The sequence below is a fragment of the Phycodurus eques genome, chromosome 2 (genome assembly GCF_024500275.1).
Source record: "Phycodurus eques isolate BA_2022a chromosome 2, UOR_Pequ_1.1, whole genome shotgun sequence".
NCBI lineage: Eukaryota > Metazoa > Chordata > Actinopteri > Syngnathiformes > Syngnathidae > Phycodurus > Phycodurus eques.
This window is the reverse complement of record NC_084526.1, coordinates 5,616,769-5,635,749: the sequence shown is the minus strand read 5'-3', so window position 1 is coordinate 5,635,749 and position 18,981 is coordinate 5,616,769. Positions and strand designations below refer to the sequence as shown.

General features: G+C 41.8%; 1 protein-coding gene across 1 annotated transcript; it reads right to left on the bottom strand.

The window, feature by feature from the left end:
• Nucleotides 1-5,480: 5,480 nt before the first annotated feature.
• On the bottom strand, nt 5,481-18,863 carry LOC133415008 (G2/mitotic-specific cyclin-B2-like). Its single transcript, XM_061700793.1, has 8 exons — nt 18,737-18,863; nt 18,455-18,568; nt 11,314-11,568; nt 11,069-11,227; nt 10,740-10,976; nt 10,463-10,603; nt 10,218-10,328; nt 5,481-6,027 (listed from the first exon to the last, which is right to left on the bottom strand). The coding sequence occupies exons 1-8, from the start codon at nt 18,761-18,763 to the stop codon at nt 5,920-5,922; spliced, it is 1,152 nt and encodes a 383-aa protein (XP_061556777.1). The 5' UTR covers nt 18,764-18,863; the 3' UTR covers nt 5,481-5,919.
• Nucleotides 18,864-18,981: the final 118 nt, after the last annotated feature.

The following is an 18,981-nucleotide window of genomic DNA, read 5'->3' as shown; positions in this document are numbered from 1 at the left end:
CTAAAGAAGATGAAAAATGGAAAAGCAGTTGGTCCCGATGACATACCTGTGGAGGTATGGAAGCATCTAGGAGAGGTGGCTGTGGAGTTTTTGACCAGCTTGTTCAATAGAATTCTAGTGTGTGAGAAGATGCCTGAGGAATGGAGGAAAAGTGTACTGGTGCCCATTTTTAAGAACAAAGGTGATGTGCGGAGCTGTGGCAACTATAGAGGAATAAAGTTGATGAGCCACACAATGAAGTTATGGGAAAGAGGAGTGGAGGCTAGACTCAGGACAGAAGTGAGTATTTGCGAGCAACAGTACAGTTTCATGCCGAGAAAGAGCACTGCAGATGTATCATTTGCCTTGAGGGTGTTGATGGAGAAGTACAGAGAAGGTCAGAAGGAGCTACATTGTGTCTTTGTAGATCTAGAGAAAGCCTATGACAGAGTACCCAGAGAGGAACTGTGGTACTGCATGCAGAAGTCTGGAGTGACAGAGAAGTATGTTAGAATAATACAGGACATGTACAAGGGCAGCAGAACAGCGGTGTGAGGTGTGCTGTAGGTGTGACAAAGGAGTTTATGGTGGAGGTGGGACTGCATCAGGGATCAGCCCTGAGCCCCTTCCTGTTTGCAGTGGTGATGGATAGACTGACAGATGGTTATACTGGAATCCCGCTGGACGATGATGTTTGCAGATGACATTGTGATCTGCAGTGAGAGCAGGAAGCAGCTGGAGGAACAGTTAGAAAGATGGCGGCATGCACCCTTCCTCGATGTGCCGACTCAGCAACTCCATACACCAGTAGACTAACATGCATCTGATTTGGTATTCATTCACTAATAAGTTCGATAGATACACTATAGACTTTAATTAATTGTGCTGGAATCACTTATAACAACACAGGTTATACTAACATCTCAACTCACTGGTTGTTACAGGTGTTTAGACACTAAAAAAGTCTCAAAGTAGTGTCGCCACGCTGCACTATTTGCATATCTTTTGTTGAACAATACTGGCCACTCATGCCAGAGTAACATCTGCCCCATTTGCACAATCAACATTGTCCCAGATTATCGCACTACTAGTCACTTTAAACTACATACATTCTTTGAAGTCTGGGCGCCCTTTGCACAATGGTTATTGCACCGGACTATTGCAATATTTGTCATTCGAACTGCTCTAAGTGCTAGAGGACTCTGCATCTTTTTGCACAATTGTCAAAAAAATAAAATAAAATTTGTACCGGCATTACTACAACCCCAATTCCAATGAAGCTGGGACGTTGTGTTAAACATAAATAAAAACAGAATACAATGATTTGCAAATCATGTTCAACCTATATTTCATTGCATACACTACAAAGACAAGATATCTAATGTTTAAACTGATAAACTTGATTGTTTTTAGCAAATAATCATTAACTTGGAATTTTATGGCTGCAACACGTTCCAAAAAAGCTGGGACAGGGTCATGTTTACCTACTGTGTTACATCCCCTTTTCTTTTAACAACATTCAATAAACGTTTGGGAACTGAGGACTCTAATTGTTGAAGCGTTGTAGGTGGAATTCTTTCCCATTCTTGCTTGATGTACAGCTTCAGCTGTTCAACAGTCCGAGGTCTCCGTTGTCGTATTTTACGCTTCATAATGCGCCACACATTTTCAATGGGAGAATAGGTCTGGACAACAGGCAGGCCAGTCTAGTACCCGCACTCTTTTACTACGAAGCCACGGCTGTTGTAACACGTGCAGAATGTGGTTTGGCATTGTCTTGCTGAAACAAACAGGTGCGTCCATGAAAAAGACGTTGCTTGGATGGCAGCATATGTTTCTCCAAAACCTGTATGTATCTTTCAGCATTAATGGTGCCTTTACGGATGTGTAAGTTACCCATGCCATTGGCACTAACACAGCCACATACCATCACAGATGCTGGCTTTTGAACTTTGCGTCCATAACAGTCTGGATGATTCTTTTCCTCTTTGGCCCGAAGGACACAACGTCCACAATTTCCAAAAACAATTTGTAATGTGGACTCGTCGGACCACAGAACACTTTTCCACTTTGCATCAGTCCATCTTAGATGAGCTCGGGGCCAGAGAAGCCGGCGGCGTTTCTGGGTGTTATTGATAAATGGCATTTTGCTTTGCATAGTAGAGTTTCAAGTTGCACTTACGGATGTAGCGCCGAACTGTATTTACTGACATTGGTTTTCTGAAGTGTTCCTGAGCCCATGTGGTGATATCCTTTCCACATTGATGTCGGTTTTTGAAGTAGTGTGGGATCGAAGGTCACATTGAATTTTGATGTCGGTTTTTGATGCAGTGCCGCCTGAGGTGATTGAAGGTCACGGGCATTCAATGTTGGTTTTCGGCCTTGCCGATTACATGCAGTGATTTCTCCAGATTCTCTGAACCTTTTGATGATATTATGGACCGTAGATGATGAAATCCCTAAATTCCTTGCAATTGTACATTGAGGAACATTGTCCTTAAACTGTTCGACTATTTTCTCACGCACTTGTTCACAAAGAGGTGAACCTCGCCTCATCTTTGCTTGTGAATGACTGAGCAATTCAGGGAAGCTCCTTTTATACCCAATCATGGCACCCACCTGTTCCCAATTGGGATGTTTCAAACAGGTGTTTGATGAGCATTCCTCAACTTTCTCAGTCTTTTTTTGTCACCTGTCGCAGCTTTTTTGGAACGTCTTGCAGCCATAAGATTCTAAGTTCACAATTATTTGCTAAAAACAATAACATTTATCAGTTTGAACATTAAATATCTTGTCTTTGTAGTGTATTCAATTAAATATAGGTTGAACATGATTTGCAAATCATTGTATTCTGTTTTTATTTATGTTTAACACAACATCCCAACTTGATTGGAATTGGGGTTGTAGATAACTAGCAACCCTTTACTGCTCAGTGACTATTTTTTTTGTCAATGTCTTTATGTCTCCAAAGTGTTTCCTCTGTCAATTGGCTGTCTGTTGTCGTATTAGAGCGGCTCCAACTACCGGAGACAAATTCCTTGTGTGTTTTTTGGACATACTTGGCAAATAAAGATGATTCTGATTCTTAAAAAAAAAAAAGACTCCCACCGCACCACTCGACAGTAGCACTGCCTTGCTCATTTTCCCACATACTGTCCTGCCCTTTTCTGTCCTCTCATCGGTTTCTCTTGGTTAGTTATTGCATGTCCTGCCCCCCCTACAAATAACTGTTGTAATGTTACTTGTGTTCAAATATCTGGACTGTCTCACCATTGTTCTGCTGTGGTTTTCACCACGAGTCCCCTTGTCCACTTTGTCCCTCTTTCTGTCCGGCTGCATTTTCAATAAACAAGAATAATTAAAAAATGTTTAAATAAGCAGAGGAAGTATTTCAAACTCCCCTGTTGCACAGCAAAACTGTTCCAGCACAAAGGCATACAGATCCAGCATTCTGCAAGGCTATGCAGCTTAATAGGACAGATTTAAAAAAAAAAAAAAAAAAAAAGAGGTAAAGGATCATCCAGGTTTTTATCAACGCAAAGTTCAAAAGCCAACATCTGTGATGGCATAGGTAACACAAAATTTGAAGGGAGCATTAATGCTTAAAATTTTAGAGCAACACATGCTTACTCCCAGGGAATGTCTTTTTCAGGAGCGTCCCTGCTTATTTCAGCAAGATAATGGCAAGCCACATTCTGCATTTGTTACAACAGTGTGACTTCATAGTAAAAGAGTCCGAGTGCCAGACTGGCCTGTCAGCAGTCCAGACCCGTCTCCCATTGAAAATGTGTGCTGCATTATGAGGCGCAAAATACGACGAGAGACTGTTGAACAACTTAAATTGTACATCAAGCAAGAATGGTAAAGAATTCCATTCCCACAGCAGGGTGCAGACAGTGTTAGGGGGGCACTTGCCTCCCATGACCTCTCTCTAGATCCACCACTGGCAACGATGTGTCCACCGGTGAGAAAAGTCACTGTTGCAGGTGAATTGCTATTACCTGTAATACCTGTAATCCATCCATCCGAGCCGCTTCTCCTCACTAGGGTCGCGGGCGTGCTGGAGCCTATCCCAGCTGTCATCGGGCAGGAGGTGGGGTACACCCTGAACTGGTTGCCAGCCAATCGCAGGGCACATACAAACAACCATTCGCACTCACATTCACACCTACCGGCAATTTAGAGTTTTCAATGATCTGAGAGAAATAGTTCCACAGAATTGCAAGTGATATTTTGTTTCATTTCATATGTTTGATAGACTTGCTGCGGCTCAAAATGGGAGCAGTCTAATTCAGGGTTGGGCAGAGTCCACGGGGCTCTTTCCATTGTATGACCTTACGAGCATTTATCAAGACCCACGAAAGTTTTCACATTAAGCTGATTTACCTAAAATTGAATTACATTGTTTCATTTGATCTATTTTGTAATCATTTATCTTGTAATTGGTTGATTGGTTCAATATGATTACATAAATTAATGTTTTTGTTGTAATAAATGATTAATTTAGGTTAATTCTAAATAACATTTTAAAATGGATTTTATTTGTAAAATGAACAATTTTAGTCATTATTTGTATTAATTTAATTACATCATGAGTTCATTCATTGTCAAAATAAATTAACTTAAAATTTTCCAAACATTTGAAACTTCAAAATTTCAATATTTAATATTTGAATTGAAAATGTAATTTCCAAAATTAAAATGAATGTTTTTGTTGGTTAGAATTTGTTCTGTTATTCAATTTTGTTTTTAATTTAATTGAAATTGATTAATTGTAAGTCTTCTAAAACAATCTTACTAAACAAATTAGAATGTTGTCAAACTTAACTCCCCCATGGAGTCTAATTCAATGTCATTTTCATCTTCCAAATGTCTTGTGGCTGGGATACGTCCTGTGTATCCCATCACTGCTCCTGCAGTAATTAAACTTATTTCACTCCGGTTTCCTCCCACGTCCCAAAAACATGCATGGTAGGTTAATTGGAGACTCTACATTGCCCGTAGGTGTGACTGTGAGGGCGAATGGTTGTTGTTCGTATGTCCCCGCCTCTCGCCCAGAGTCAGCTGGGATACGTTCCAGCACGCCCGCGACCCTAGTGAGGATAAGCGGGTCAGGAAGATGGATGGATGGATGGATATTTTAAACACCTGGATTAACCTCCAATTCCAAGGAATATTTATGTAACGACATATTTCTATCGATTTCCAAGGTGAAAAAAACATCTCTGTCTTTGGGTCACGGCGGTGAACGAGCTTTGTTCAAGGTGATCATACTTAAATTAATTTGAATCAGCTGTTCTGGACCTGAATGATCCCATTTCCAGTTCAGGGGAAATCAAGTTAGAACTCAGATTTAGATTAAGAGAATGCAGAAGATGCTTGCAGGAATACGCAACAGAAAGCTGGTTACCACCATGTTTGTAAATCTTATGGGAAAACATTTCCACTTTACCAACACCACACCCTCCCACCCCATTTCAAGAGATTCAATGACTCGCCAGGGCACAAAACCAAAAACCTTTTTCAATCTGAAGAAAATTGCACTTCTTACATCAGCGCAGTCATACTCCATTAATCTTGGAACAACCAAAACATCTCTGGAAGGCTTTACCACACCTCCAAATTGCCTGTTACCAGGTTTGTGTACATTTGACCAGTCAAGTGTGCACATTCAAATCTAAATACAGTTGCCCATCATATTCAAAACTAAAACGTTTAAGTGCCATTAAAAGCAATTAGATTAGTGGAATACCAACTGAAAACTTACGTACAATACTTTGACAGCAGGTCACTTTAATGTCATTAGGAGGTGCAGTGGTACATGTTCATGCATCGCACAAAGACTACCATCTCCTAATAAAAAAAGTCAAAAATAAAAACAAGGGGAGTTTGAGATTTAAGATAAAGTGCATCTGGAGGCAATAAAAATGTGCAAAGAGTTTAAGTAGCATTGAGAGCAGCGGTCATGTTGGTGACGAGTGGCGACTTGAGCTGAGGAATCAGGCTGATTGTCATCAACTTGCTGCTTGAGTACTTGTTCCTGACAGCCTGCAAAGAGAGAGACACTTCTCACACTGGGCCTCATTTACTAATAAATGCCTAGAAATAGTCTTGCTCTGCACACAAGTTGAGCGTATAGACTAAATCAGTCAGATTCATGACACGTGCATGCTGGTAAATTTTTGTTCACACCACCATGCCTATGTTAATGAATCTGAATCCATTCTACAACCCCAATTCCAACGAAGTTGGGACGTTGTGTTACACAAATACAAACAATACATTGATTTGCAAATCTGTTCAACCTATATTTAATTGAATACACTACAAAGACAATATATGTAATCTTCAAACTGAAACTTTTTTGTTTTTAGCAAATCATTAACTTAGAATTTTATGGCTGCAACACATTCCAAAAAAGCTGGGACAGGTGGCAAAAAAGACAGTTGAGGAATGCTCATCAAACACCTGTTTGGAACATACCACAGGTGAACAGGCTAATTGGTAACAGGTGGGTGCCAAGATTGGGTATAAAAAGGAGCTTCCCTGAATTGCTCAGTCATTCACAAGCAAAGATGGGACGAGGTTCACCTTTGTGTGAACAAGTGCGTGAGAAAATAGGCGAACAGTTTAAGGACAATGTTCCTCAACGTACAATTGCAAGGAATTTAGAATTTCATCATGTACGGTCCATATCATCAAAAGGTTCAGAGAATCTGGACAAATCACTGCATGTAAGCGGCAAGGCCGAAAACCAAAATTGAATGTGACCTTCGATCCCGCACTACTTCAAAAACCGACATCAATGTGGAAAGGATATCACCACATGGGCTCAGGAATACTTCAGAAAACCAATGTCAGTAAATAAAGTTCAACGCTACATCCGTAAGTGCAACTTTAAACTCTACAATGTAAAGCAAAAGCCATTTATCAACAACACCCAGAAACGCCGCCAGCTCATTTAAGATGGACTGATGCAAAGTGGAAAAGTGTTCTGTGGTCCAATGAGTCCACATTTTAAATTGTTTTTGGAAATTGTGGACGTCGTGTCCTCGGGGCCAAAGAGGAAAAGAACCATCAGGACTGTTATGGACGCAAAGTTCAAAAGCCTGCATCTGTGATGGTATGGGGCTGTGTTAGTGCCAATGGCATGGGTAATTTACACATCTGTGAAGGCACCATTAATGCTGAACAGTACATACAGGTTTTGGAGAAGTTTGGAGCTTTCATATCAGAAAGCTTGCTAACTATACAATAATTCTAACCATATTTTCATGAATTCCAAAGTTAACATTTTTTCGAGAATGCTGCACACAAAACATGAAAAGAAAAAACAAAAAAATTCAGACCCGAGAATGAATAAACACTGAACAAGTTAAAATAGTAAGAGATAAATATAGCACAATAAAGAGACATTTTTAGTTGATAAAAGTTATGAAATTAGTGCGTCACAAGCCAGCCAGCGGCGATGTCCGTGCCGGTGATCTTTTTGACGGTCGTTTGTCAACTGTAAATTTTGGGGAAACTGTTCAAGATTTGCGTCAGCCTCACAGTTCTGAGGACCCGGGTTCAACCCCCGGCCCCGCCTGTGTGGAGTTTGCATGTTCTCCCCGTGCCTGCGTGGGTTTTCTCCGGGCACTCCGGTTTCCTCCCACATCCCCAAAACATGCATGAATTGGAGACTCTAAATTGCCCGTAGGCATGACTGTGAGTGCGAATGGTTGTTTGTTTCTATGTGCCCTGCGATTGGCTGGCGACCAGTTCAGGGTGTACCCCGCCTCCTGCCCGATGACAGCTGGGATAGGCTCCAGCACGCCTGCGACCTTAGTGAGGAGAAGCGGCTCAGAAAATGGATGGATGGATGTTCAAGATTTGCAGCCTGCATGTGTACTTGATCGATATGAAAACTGAAGCCTTGGATTAATGAGAACGGTTCGATCGCTTTTCCCAGTGCGCGGTCAAAGTGTGAACTCGCACAAGCTGCTCGTTGCGTGACAACTGCCAACACAGACAGGGGTGGATACACTGCTAAATACATCACATACAGACCCTTTCCCAAAAATTTTTTTAAAATTATTGAAAAGTTTATTTCCATAATTCCATTCAAAAAGTTAAACTTTCACAGATTATAGATTCAGGGCCCACAATTTAAACAATTTCAAGTCTTTGTTTATCCATCCATCCATTTTCCTACTCCCTTATCCTCACAAGGGTCGCGGGCGTGCTGGAGCCTATCCCAGCTATCATCGGGCAGGAGGCGGGGTACACCCTGAACTGGTTGCCAGCCAATCGCAGGGCACATATAAACAAACAACCATTCGCCCTCACGTTCACACCTACGGGCAATTTAGAGACTTCAATCAACCTACCATGCATGTTTTTGGGATGTGGGCGGAAACCGGAGTGCCCAGAGAAAACCCACGCAGGCACGGGGAGAACATGCAAACTCAGCTCATAAAACCCACAAAATCAGGAATTAAAAAAAAAATTAAAAATAAATAAAATTTAGTATTGTGAAGAAATCATTTATTTCTCATTTGGTTTAGAAAAAAATAAATTAGGGTCACATTAAAAATCTAAATATGGCACTTTCAAAACAATCAATACTTAATTGGGAATCGAACGGATTAATCATTGCCTCGATGCACCGTGGCATTGAGCCAATCAGCCTGTGGCATTGCCTTCGAGTTATGGAAGCCCAAATTTCTTTGCTTGCTGTCAGTTGCCCCTCATTTTCCTTTTGATAATACCCCATAGATTCTCAATGGGGTTTAGATCGGGCAAATTGGCTAGCCAGTCAAGCACTGTGATGGCATGGGCATCAAACCAGGTTTGGTGCTTCTGGCAGTATGGGCAGGGGCCAGGTCCTGCTGAAAGATTAAATCTGCATCTCCATACAGATCCTCAGCAGAAGGAATCATGAAGTCCTCTAAAACATTCTGGTAGACTGTTGCGGTGACCTTGGATTTAAGAAAGAAGACTTTACCAACACCTGCACCGGAATTTGCACCCCAAATCATGACTGACTGTGGATATTTCACACTGGATGTCAAGCAGCTTGTGTTCTCTTCTTCACCAGTCTTCCTCCAAACCAGTGAACCTTGATTCCCGAATGAAAGGCACACTTTACTTTCATTGAAAAAGAGGACCTTGGACCACTACCCAACAGTCTAGTCATTCTCCTCCTCGGCCCAGTTGAGATGCTTCCTACATTGGCTCAGGCTCAGAAGCGGCTTGACCCGAGGAACCAGCCAGTTGTAGCCCATCTCCCGGATAAGTCTGAATGTGGTGGTTTTTTTAAGCTGTGACTCCCGCCTCGTTCCACTCTTCCTGGATCTCTGCTAGATTCTTGAATCTTCTCCCTTTGATAAGCTACTAAAGCCCATGGTCATCTCTTTTGCTGGTGAATCTTCTCCTGCCACATTTTGTCCTTCCACTAGACTTTCCATTGATATGCTTGGACACAGCACTCTGTGAACAGCCAGTCTCCTTAGCTATGAACTTTTGCGGCTCATCCATCCTATGGAGGGTATCAATGATGGTCTTCTGGCCAGTTGTCAAGTCTGCAGTCTTCCCCATATTGAACCAAACTGAAGCAATTTAATGACACCTGGGGAAACCTGTGCAGGTGCTTTGAGTTTAGTAGCTCATTAGTGTGTGACACTTATTTATGGCCTGCAAAATTTGGACCGATTTTGCCACAGTATTCAAATTTTTTGAATTCCTGATTTTGTTAGTTTATGAGCTGGAAGCCCAAATTATTTAAAAAAATAAACAAATGAAATTGCTTAAATAATGGTTAATGGAATTATGGAAATAAACTTTTCCATGATATTGTAATTTTTGGGACAATGTCTGTGCTTCTTGTTGACCTCATTGTCTCACCATCCCACCATTTTCCGTACTGCTTATCCTCACACGGGTGTGCTGGAGCCTATCCCAGCTATCTTCGGAGTACACCCTGAACTGGTCGCCAACCAATCGCAGGGAACATATAAACAAACAACCATTTCCACTCACATTCACACCTATAGGCAATTTAGAGTTTTCAATAAACCTATCATGCATGTTTTGGGATGTGGGAAGAAACCAGAGAACCCATAGAAAAGCCACACAGGCACAGGGAGAACATGCAAACTCCACAGCGGCGAGTCCGGATTTGAAACCGGGTCCCCAGAACTGTGAGGCAGATGTGATAACCAGTCATTCACCATGCCGCCCGCCCACCAGCCACTCACCTGGAACTTTGTCTTCCCGCTATTTACCATCTCAACATTTTTGGCCATGTGCTGCATGATGGGCTTCAGGTGTGCCTCGTCGTACGTTGAGTAGTGTGCCTGTGTGGTCGACTAACAGGGAAGACAGCAAAACGATTCCATAAAAAAAATAAAAATAATAATAATTATAAAATCAAGTGAGCCTGTATACACAACTCAGGCTGACTACGAATATGAACAATGTTGCAGGCTACTATCCAACTGACCCAAGCTAGTCCATTCAGCAGCAGCTGAGAGAGGCACATAGCAGCAGCAGCAATCTCAGAAGGGTGATAATGCACCATTTGGTAGTCAATGAGGGTCAACTCCATCAGATACTTGGACAGTGTGTGCATTTGTATGTCCGACTGTGAGAAAACGTGCCCAAGTGAAACATTTGTCAATGTGGATCAGCACAAGTAGACGTCAAAACTGCAGTAAGCATTGTCAGGTAAGACACTTGCGCAAATCAGTCTGTCAACTTGAGGAACTACACAAGCTTACATTAGCCACTTTTGAAGCTCTCCTGAGGAAATGTAGCGGAACAGGACGCCCGAGCTGAAAGTTGAGGCGCTTCAGAACTAGCTGCTCCATCTCCAAAATCTGAGCCTTGGTAAATGCATTGTCTGTAATGTAGGCAAACTCTCCCACCTCTAGAGGATACATCTCCTCATACTTGCAGGCAAGCAGCATTGCAGTCACACCAACGAGCTGCAGCTTTCTACGAGAAACTGGCTGAACCTGCAGGGCAGCATGGTTGCCTGTTTGGTCTCTTTCACTTAACCAAAGTCCATAAAACTTAAAAAAAATAAAATACATTACATAGCTCCTACCTGGAGAAACCGATCGAGGACGGCAACAGAGAGATACAAGGTCTCCTGCAGCAGCTGGAACCTGGCATGAACCTGAACCATCCAGTCGATGAGAAGCGCTCGCATTCGCTCAGTGATATCATAACCCTGCATGTAGTTCGCATGTACAGCCTGCTCTACCTATGCAAAAGAGCAATAAGACACTGAGTATATTGTGTTCCATCATGTAACAAGGCGGACAGAGTGAAAAAAAAAAAAAAGATTACTTCCAGCCGGTGCAAATAAGTGTAGATCTCCTTCACATATTCAGAGCACAGCTGGGGCATGCCGGTATCCTGCTCGTCTACATCCTCCACTGGAAGCAGTGTGTTGGAGAAAGCCTGGCACAGTTGTGCATCCTCTTCTTTCTTTGACACATCAGCTGATGCCTCTGAAACCAGAGGAAATGGATCTGCTGTTGTTTGAACCTGAACCACTGCTTTAGCCTTCTGAGCTCCAGGTGCTTTGCCTTGTCCCCATTTCTGGAGGCAGAAAAGCAGTCGTGAAACACAGGTAGAACATAAGGCACCACTGAACATTGCACACCAAAACCCACAAAATTTCCAAGAGCTTCTTTGCTCTTTTGCCATAAACATCTTAAACAGTTGACTCAATTTCATAATGACAGTTTGCACAGCTCTGTAGTGCCATTATTAGTGAATTCATTGTTGCAACTCCATCACCCTGCATAATTTGCTCAGTATTAGCGCACTACTGGCCACATTATATTGTTTAATGTGGCTCTGTACATTTTTGGTTCTCAAATTTATATAACACTTACACAACAGCTGTAATAAAGCATAAAATACAATAAGAGCCAAACCATTTTTCTCTCCAATAAAAATGCACCATAGCCCCCTTCACATTGGCACTTTTCATACAGATGTGTTTTATTCTGTTGCACATTTGAAGCTGTTAGTAAATTGTAGCAGTTTTCCAACAGTAGACAATTTGTCCGTTGGAGAGCAACAAAGATTTGTTCAATTCTGCAGTCCCATTTAAATTGTCTCACGCTTCACGGCGTTTTAGTCTGTCTCCTCCAAGAGTCGGCGGTTTGAATCGTGGCTCCGACTGGCCGATGTCAAAGTGTCTTTGGGCAAAACACTGGGTCAGTGGGCCTGGCAGTATCTTCCAGGAAAGCAGCTGCCCTCTGGTGTATGAATGGATACGTGAATGTGAGCCTTTTGGGCACAGTGATGGTGTAGATCAGGGTTGTTAAATGTACAGCCCTTCAGGGGTTCCAATCCAGCCCGTGGGGATGGACAACATTCACTGCTATTTTTCAATAAAACTGTTGTTGCTAATTTTGCCCACTGAAAACACTTAGATGACATTGATGTACTTGTGAAGGACTAATGATTCCAAATTTCAGGGAGCACACTGATATCAAATGCTACAGTGGGTACAGAAAGTATTCAGACCCCCTTAAATTTTTCACTGTTATATTGCAGCCATTTGCTAAAATCATTCAAGTAATTTCCCCCCTCATTAAATGTACACACAGCACCCAATATTTACAATTTCTTTAGAAAATAAAATTTAAAAAGTTGCAATTTCTGCAGATTAAAGAAAAACAAATCACACAGCCATAAGTATTCAGAACCTTTGCTCAGTATTTAGTAGAAACACCCTTTTGAGCTAAGACAAAAAAGTATTTTTGGGAATGATGGAACAAGTATTTAACACCTGGATTTGGAGATCCTCTGTCATTCCTTCTTGCAGATTCTCTCCAGTTCTGTCAGGTTGGATGATGAACGTTGGTGGACAGCCATTTTCAGGTCTCTCCAGGGATGCTCAATTGGGTTCAAGTCGGGGGTCAGGCTGGGCCATTCAAGAACAGTCATGGAGTTGTTCTGAAGCCACTCCATTATTTTAGCTGTGTGCTGAGGGTCATTGTCTTGGTAGAAGGTGAACCTTCAGCCCAGTCTGAGGTCCTGAGCACTCTGGAAAAGGTTTTAGTCCATAATATTCCTGTACTTGGCCGCATTCAGCTTTCCTCTGATTGCAACCAGTCGTCCTGTCCCTGCAGCTGAAACACACCCCCACAGCATGATGCTGCCACCACCATAATTCACTGTTGGGACTATATTGGACAGGTGATGAGCAGTGCCTGGTTTTCTCTTTTCTCCATATACCGGTTAGAATGAAGGCCGAAAAGTTAAATTTTTGTCTCATCAGACCAGAGAATCTTATTTCTCACCATCTTGGAGTCCTTCAGGTGTTTTTTTTTTTTTTTAGCAAACTCCAGGAGTCTTGCACTGAGGAGAGGCTTCTGTTGGGCCACTCTGCCATAAAGCCCCGACTGGTGGAGGGCTGCAGTGATAGTTTACTTTCTAGAACTTTCTCGACTCTCCTGACTGCATCTCTGGAGCTCAGCCACAGTGATCTTTGGGTTCTTCTTTACCTCTCTCACCAAGTCTCTTCTCCCCAGGTTGCTCAGTTTGGCCAGACGGCCAGCTCTAGGTTCTGGTCGTTTTCCATTTAAGGATTATGGAGGCCACTGTGCTCTTAGGAACCTTAAGTGCAGCAGAATTTATTTATTTTTTTAAACCTTGGCCAGATCTGTGCCTTGCCACAATTCTGTCTCTGAGCTCTTCAGGCATTTCCTTTGACCTCATGATTCTCATTTGCTCCAACATGTACTGTGAGCTGTAAGGTCTTATATAGACAGGTATGTGGCTTTCCTAATCAAGTCCAATCAGTATAATCAAACATAGCTGGACTCCAATGAAGCCATCTCAAGGATGATCAGAAAAAATATATTTAACTCAAGTGCTGTACAAGTGTCACAGCAAAGGGTCTGAATACTTATGGCTGTGTGATATTTAAGTTTTTTTTTTTTAATAAATCTGGAAAAATTTCAATTTTTTTTCTGTCAATATGGGCTGCTGTGTGTACATTGAGGGAAAAAATGAACAAATTATTTTAGCAAATGGCGGCAATATAACATATAGTGAAAATCTTAAGGGTGTCTGAATACTTTCCGTACCTACTGTATGCCACCTTCATCTTACAGTTCTGTGAAAATACCGCCTGTAAAAATATTTTAAAGTTCCTGTATTTTGGCTATTTAGACCTCCACAGAGTGACATTCTAACATGGACTTAGTATAAAACTGTCAATTTCATTTTAAATAAATAAAAAGCCTTTGTTTTGTCACACGAGTGTCCAGAAAAGACCCTAGCTTTTCTGTTGAAGAACTAGGTCTGTTTGACCCAGCTTTGGCCATATTTGGCTTTCGCCCCCTTTCCACTGACTGGTTGCCTCTATGTAGAAGACCCACTTGTGAGAGCACACTGGCTCGGGAGCGGAAAGGTAAGGCTGACATCTTCCAGAGTGATAAAGAGAAATTCGAATAACCTGATTTCAGTCCTCTCGGCAGGACCTTGCGAATGAGTGGATGACTAATTCATATATACAGAGGCACCATAGAGACAAGAGTACATCCCAAGTACTAGAAAAAGTTGGTTTGGCAAAATGTCCCTGTTAAGACATTGAAGATTACAAAATTTCAGTCAGAAGAGGTTGGTTTTGGTGGAACTTTAAAAAAATGTTTTAAATTTCCTTTCCCCTTACCATGAACTCCGTAACACCAGTGAGGCACCTTAAACCCACACATAAAATTACTAGTTAATTCTGAAATTGTCAACATATGAAGACAAAGTGCCAATTTACTATATGCTCGTCAAAATGGGAGATACCTACAATGACTTCTTGCCCCAAAAAGATGCTTGCAGGGATGTAGCAGTGTTTCAAAATAAAGGTTTTTTTTTTTTATATATATATATATATATATATATATAATAAAAATAATATTATAAAAATAAATATATAATATATATATATATAATAAAAAATGCAGCCCTCTAGGGGTACAAGCCAGTGCAAACTGTAGGCCGGTCCCAAGCGCAGGTAAATGCAGAGGGTTGTGGCTTAAAACTTTGCCAAACAAATATGAGCATTCATCCAAACAATTCCATACCGGATTGGTTGTGGCCCGGGTTAACAACGTCCGCCACCGGCGTATTCAACCTACAGGGCGCCGGTGGGAATTCAGCTAGTGGGTCTAAGACGAAGAAGGTGGAAAGCGGGTTCTTTGGCAGAAAGAAGAGGAGAGCACAGAGCCTAGAAGTAAATGTGAGGACTATGACAAAAAAAAGGTCGGGAGTTTGTTGACATGATGATGAGGAGAAAAGATGATAGTGTCCAGGACAGCAGGTGCAAAAGCAGTAAGGCTAGAAGTTTAGGGGCAGGGTTCAAATTATTTTACCATGGTGTAGATTGCAAGAAATGGAGTAGGGGTTATTTTAAAGGAAGAGTTGGCAAAGGATTTCTTGGAGGTGAAAAGAGTATGAGCTCAAGTGATGAAACTGAAACTTGAAATTGAGGGTTTAATGTATAATGTGATGTCCCACAGGCAGGACGTGACCTCGAGGTGAAAGAAATTCTGGAAGGAGCTTGACAAAGTAGTTCTGAACATCCCAGACAGTCGTGAGTGGTGCAGATTGTAATGAAATGTTGGTAAAGGAAACAGGGGTGATGAAGTGATGGATAAGTTTGGCATCCAGGAAAGGATTTAGGAGGGACAAATGGGAGACATTGCAAAATGGATGAAAATGGTTGCAGTGAACACACTTTCTTCCAGAAGAGGCAGGAACAGAGTGAACTACAAGAGCGCAGGTAGAAGCACATCGGTGGATTACATCTTGTGCAGACGATGTAATCTGAAGGAGGTTACTGACTATGCGGTAGCAGTAAGGGACAGTGTGGCGAGACAGCATAGGATGGTGGGTGTGTAAGAATACCGCGGTGGTGGGGAGGAAGATTGAGAAGACAAAGGCAAAGCAGAAAACTTGTGGTTGAAGCTGAGAGAGGAAGAGTGTTGAGCAGAGGACTGGACCACTACAACCAAGGTGATCAGAGGCACATAATGACATGTATGGCAGGTTGGCCACTAAAGGAGGAGGAAAAAGAGCTATACATGTTGGTCAGACAGAGGGATAAAAGATGGGATGGCTATGCAGCAGGTTAGGGTGATGAAGGATGGAGATGGAAATGTGTTGACTGGTGCCAGTAGTGTGCTGGATGGAAAGAACACTGAGGAGTTGATGAATGAGGAAACAGAGAAGGAGAAGAGGTAAGTGTGGGGGACCAGAAGTAGCAATGATTATTCAGGGGGAAGATAGAAAGGCCCTATAGAGGATGAAAAAATGGAACGGCAGTTGGTTCTGATGACATACCTGTGGAGGTATGGAAGCATCTAGGAGAGGTGGCTGTGGAGTTTTTGACCAGCTTGTTCAATAGAATTCTAGTGAGTGAGAAGATGCCTGAGGAATGGAGGAAAAGTGTACTGGTGCCCATTTTTAAGAACAACGTTGATGTGCAGAGCTGTGGGAACTATAGAGGAATAAATTTGATGAGACAACAAAGTTATGGAAAAGTATAGTGGAGACGAGACTGAGGACAGAAGTGAGTATTTGTGAGTAACAGTATAGTTTCATGCCTAGAAAGAGTACTACAGATGTATCATTTGCCTTGAGGGTGTTGATGGAGAAGTACAGAGATGGTCAGAAGGAGCTACATTGCGTCTTTGTAGATCTAGAGAAAGCCAATGACAAAGTACCCAGAGAGGAACTGTGGTACTGCATGCGGAAGTCTGGAGTGGCAGAAAAGTATGTTAGAATAATACAGGACATGTACGAGGGCAGCAGAACAGCGGTGAGGTGTGCTGTAGGTGTGACAGTAATTTAAGGTGGAGGTGGGACTGCATCAGGGATCAGCCCTGAGCCCCTTCCTGTTTGCAGTGGTGATTAATTGGCTGACAGATTAGGTTAGACTGGAATCCCCATGGACCATGATGTTTGCAGATGACATTGTGATCAGCAGTGAAAGCAGGGAGCAGCTGGGGGAACAGTTAGAAAGGTGGAGACATGCACTGGAAAGCAGAGGAATGAAGATTAGCCGAAGTAAGAGAATAGACATGCATAAATGAGAGGGGGTGCAGGGAGAAGAGATAGCAAGGGTGGAGGACTTTAAATGCTTGGGGTCAACCGTCCAGAGCAATGGTGAGTGTAGTAAGGAAGTGAAGAAACAAGTCCCAGCAGGTTGGAATGGGTGGAGGAAGGTGTCAGGTGTGTTATGTGACATAAGAGTCTCTGATAGGATGAAGGGCAAAGTTTATAAAACAGTGGTGAGGCCAGCCATGATGTACGGATTAGAGACAGTGGCACTGAAGAGACAACAGGAAGCAGAGTTGGAGGTGGCGTAAATTATGTTCTCTCTAGGAGTGATCAGGTTGGATAGGATTAGAAATTAGCTCAGAGGAATAGCCAAGGTTAGCCGTTTTGGAGACAAAGTTAGGGAGAGCAGACTTCAATGGTTTGGCTACATCCAGAGGTAGTATAGTATATTGGTAGAGAGAAGGATGCAGGAGATACTGCATAGGCTTACATGAAAAAAGATGACATGCTGCGGCAATGCCTAACGGTGAAAGCCGAAAATAAAGGAAGTAGTATTATATTTAACTATAACACTTTATTATATTGTAATCTTTAAAAATAGGAGACATGCATTAATTTGAATAAAGAATATTTCGCTAAACCAGGACTTCTAACCTGAGGGACAAATTCATGGCAGTAGCCTCACTTTTAACAATTAAAAAAAAACGTGCATCAACACTGGCTAATTTATGGTTAAATAACAACAACACACATCCGTTACAAAAAAAAAAAAAAAACAAAGGGGGGAAAAAACAACAACATTTTGTGTCATTGGCTGAATAACCAAAATGTAATCATCAAAAATATTCACCAAAAACCAATAAAAACACTCAATCTGATCGCAGTAGTAGGTGGCAATGTGAGGCCACTACTTACTACAGGTCAAACTTTGCAAATAGCTTGCATTTTGGTTAAACTGTGTGCTATTAATAGCCAGAAATATTCACACACAAAAAAACACTGTTTACTGTAGTAATTGGCAATGGTAGTCTACTACTTACAACACGTTAAATGTTGCTGATATCTTGCATGCAATAAATTGGCAATATACTTTCTTACTAATAGTTTATGATTGCAAAACAATTTCGAGACGCCAAAAACATCTGCTATTATTTTGGACTGAAAGTTCATGTTTCCTCTCAAGTTCAAAGTAAACACGAACACACTTTGCGCGAGTATCATCTATCGTCAATGAGCTCAAGAGTATGACAAATGCTGGATTTAATGTAAGAAAGCTACCATTTTCGTAGTGAGGATAAGCGGTAAAGAAAATGGATGGACCATACTGCAACCATAACATCATGTCCCATGTGTTTCCGTCCGGTTTTTAACTCAGAAGCGTTAGAGTAGACCATTCTATTTTCCTTACCTTTGTGTTAACTCCTGCCGCAGGCACGTTGGTTCGCTCGACGAGCGCAGCTCGCCTCGTTACAACAGCGGATGGTTTACTCATCTTTGGGGGGTTATCAGTCACTGGAAGCTGCTGGGGGGGAAAATAAATACATTTTAAAAAATAAATAAAAAAGTTCATGTCAAACTACAAGGCCATGTTGTAATTACGAAAAACAAAATTATGTCTGTTCATAAACCGGTCGACAACTAAACCAAAGCGAAGGAACCGCTCAGAGCTATAATATTTTGTTATTCTTACCACTCTACGGCCTTCCATGTACGACATGGCTGCACGAACCTTAAATTTAACACGCTAATGACAAAATAACGACAATAATCTAAATGTGACTTTTAAAAACCCAGCTGGTGCTGTTCGCTTAAAGGCGTTTAGGAGCAGCTTTTAAATGTAGCTCCGTCACATTTGATTGGATGCATGACATGTCGACAACGCTTCTGATTGGTTGAAAACATGAAGTTAAAGGTTAACGACATGACATCCCAAAA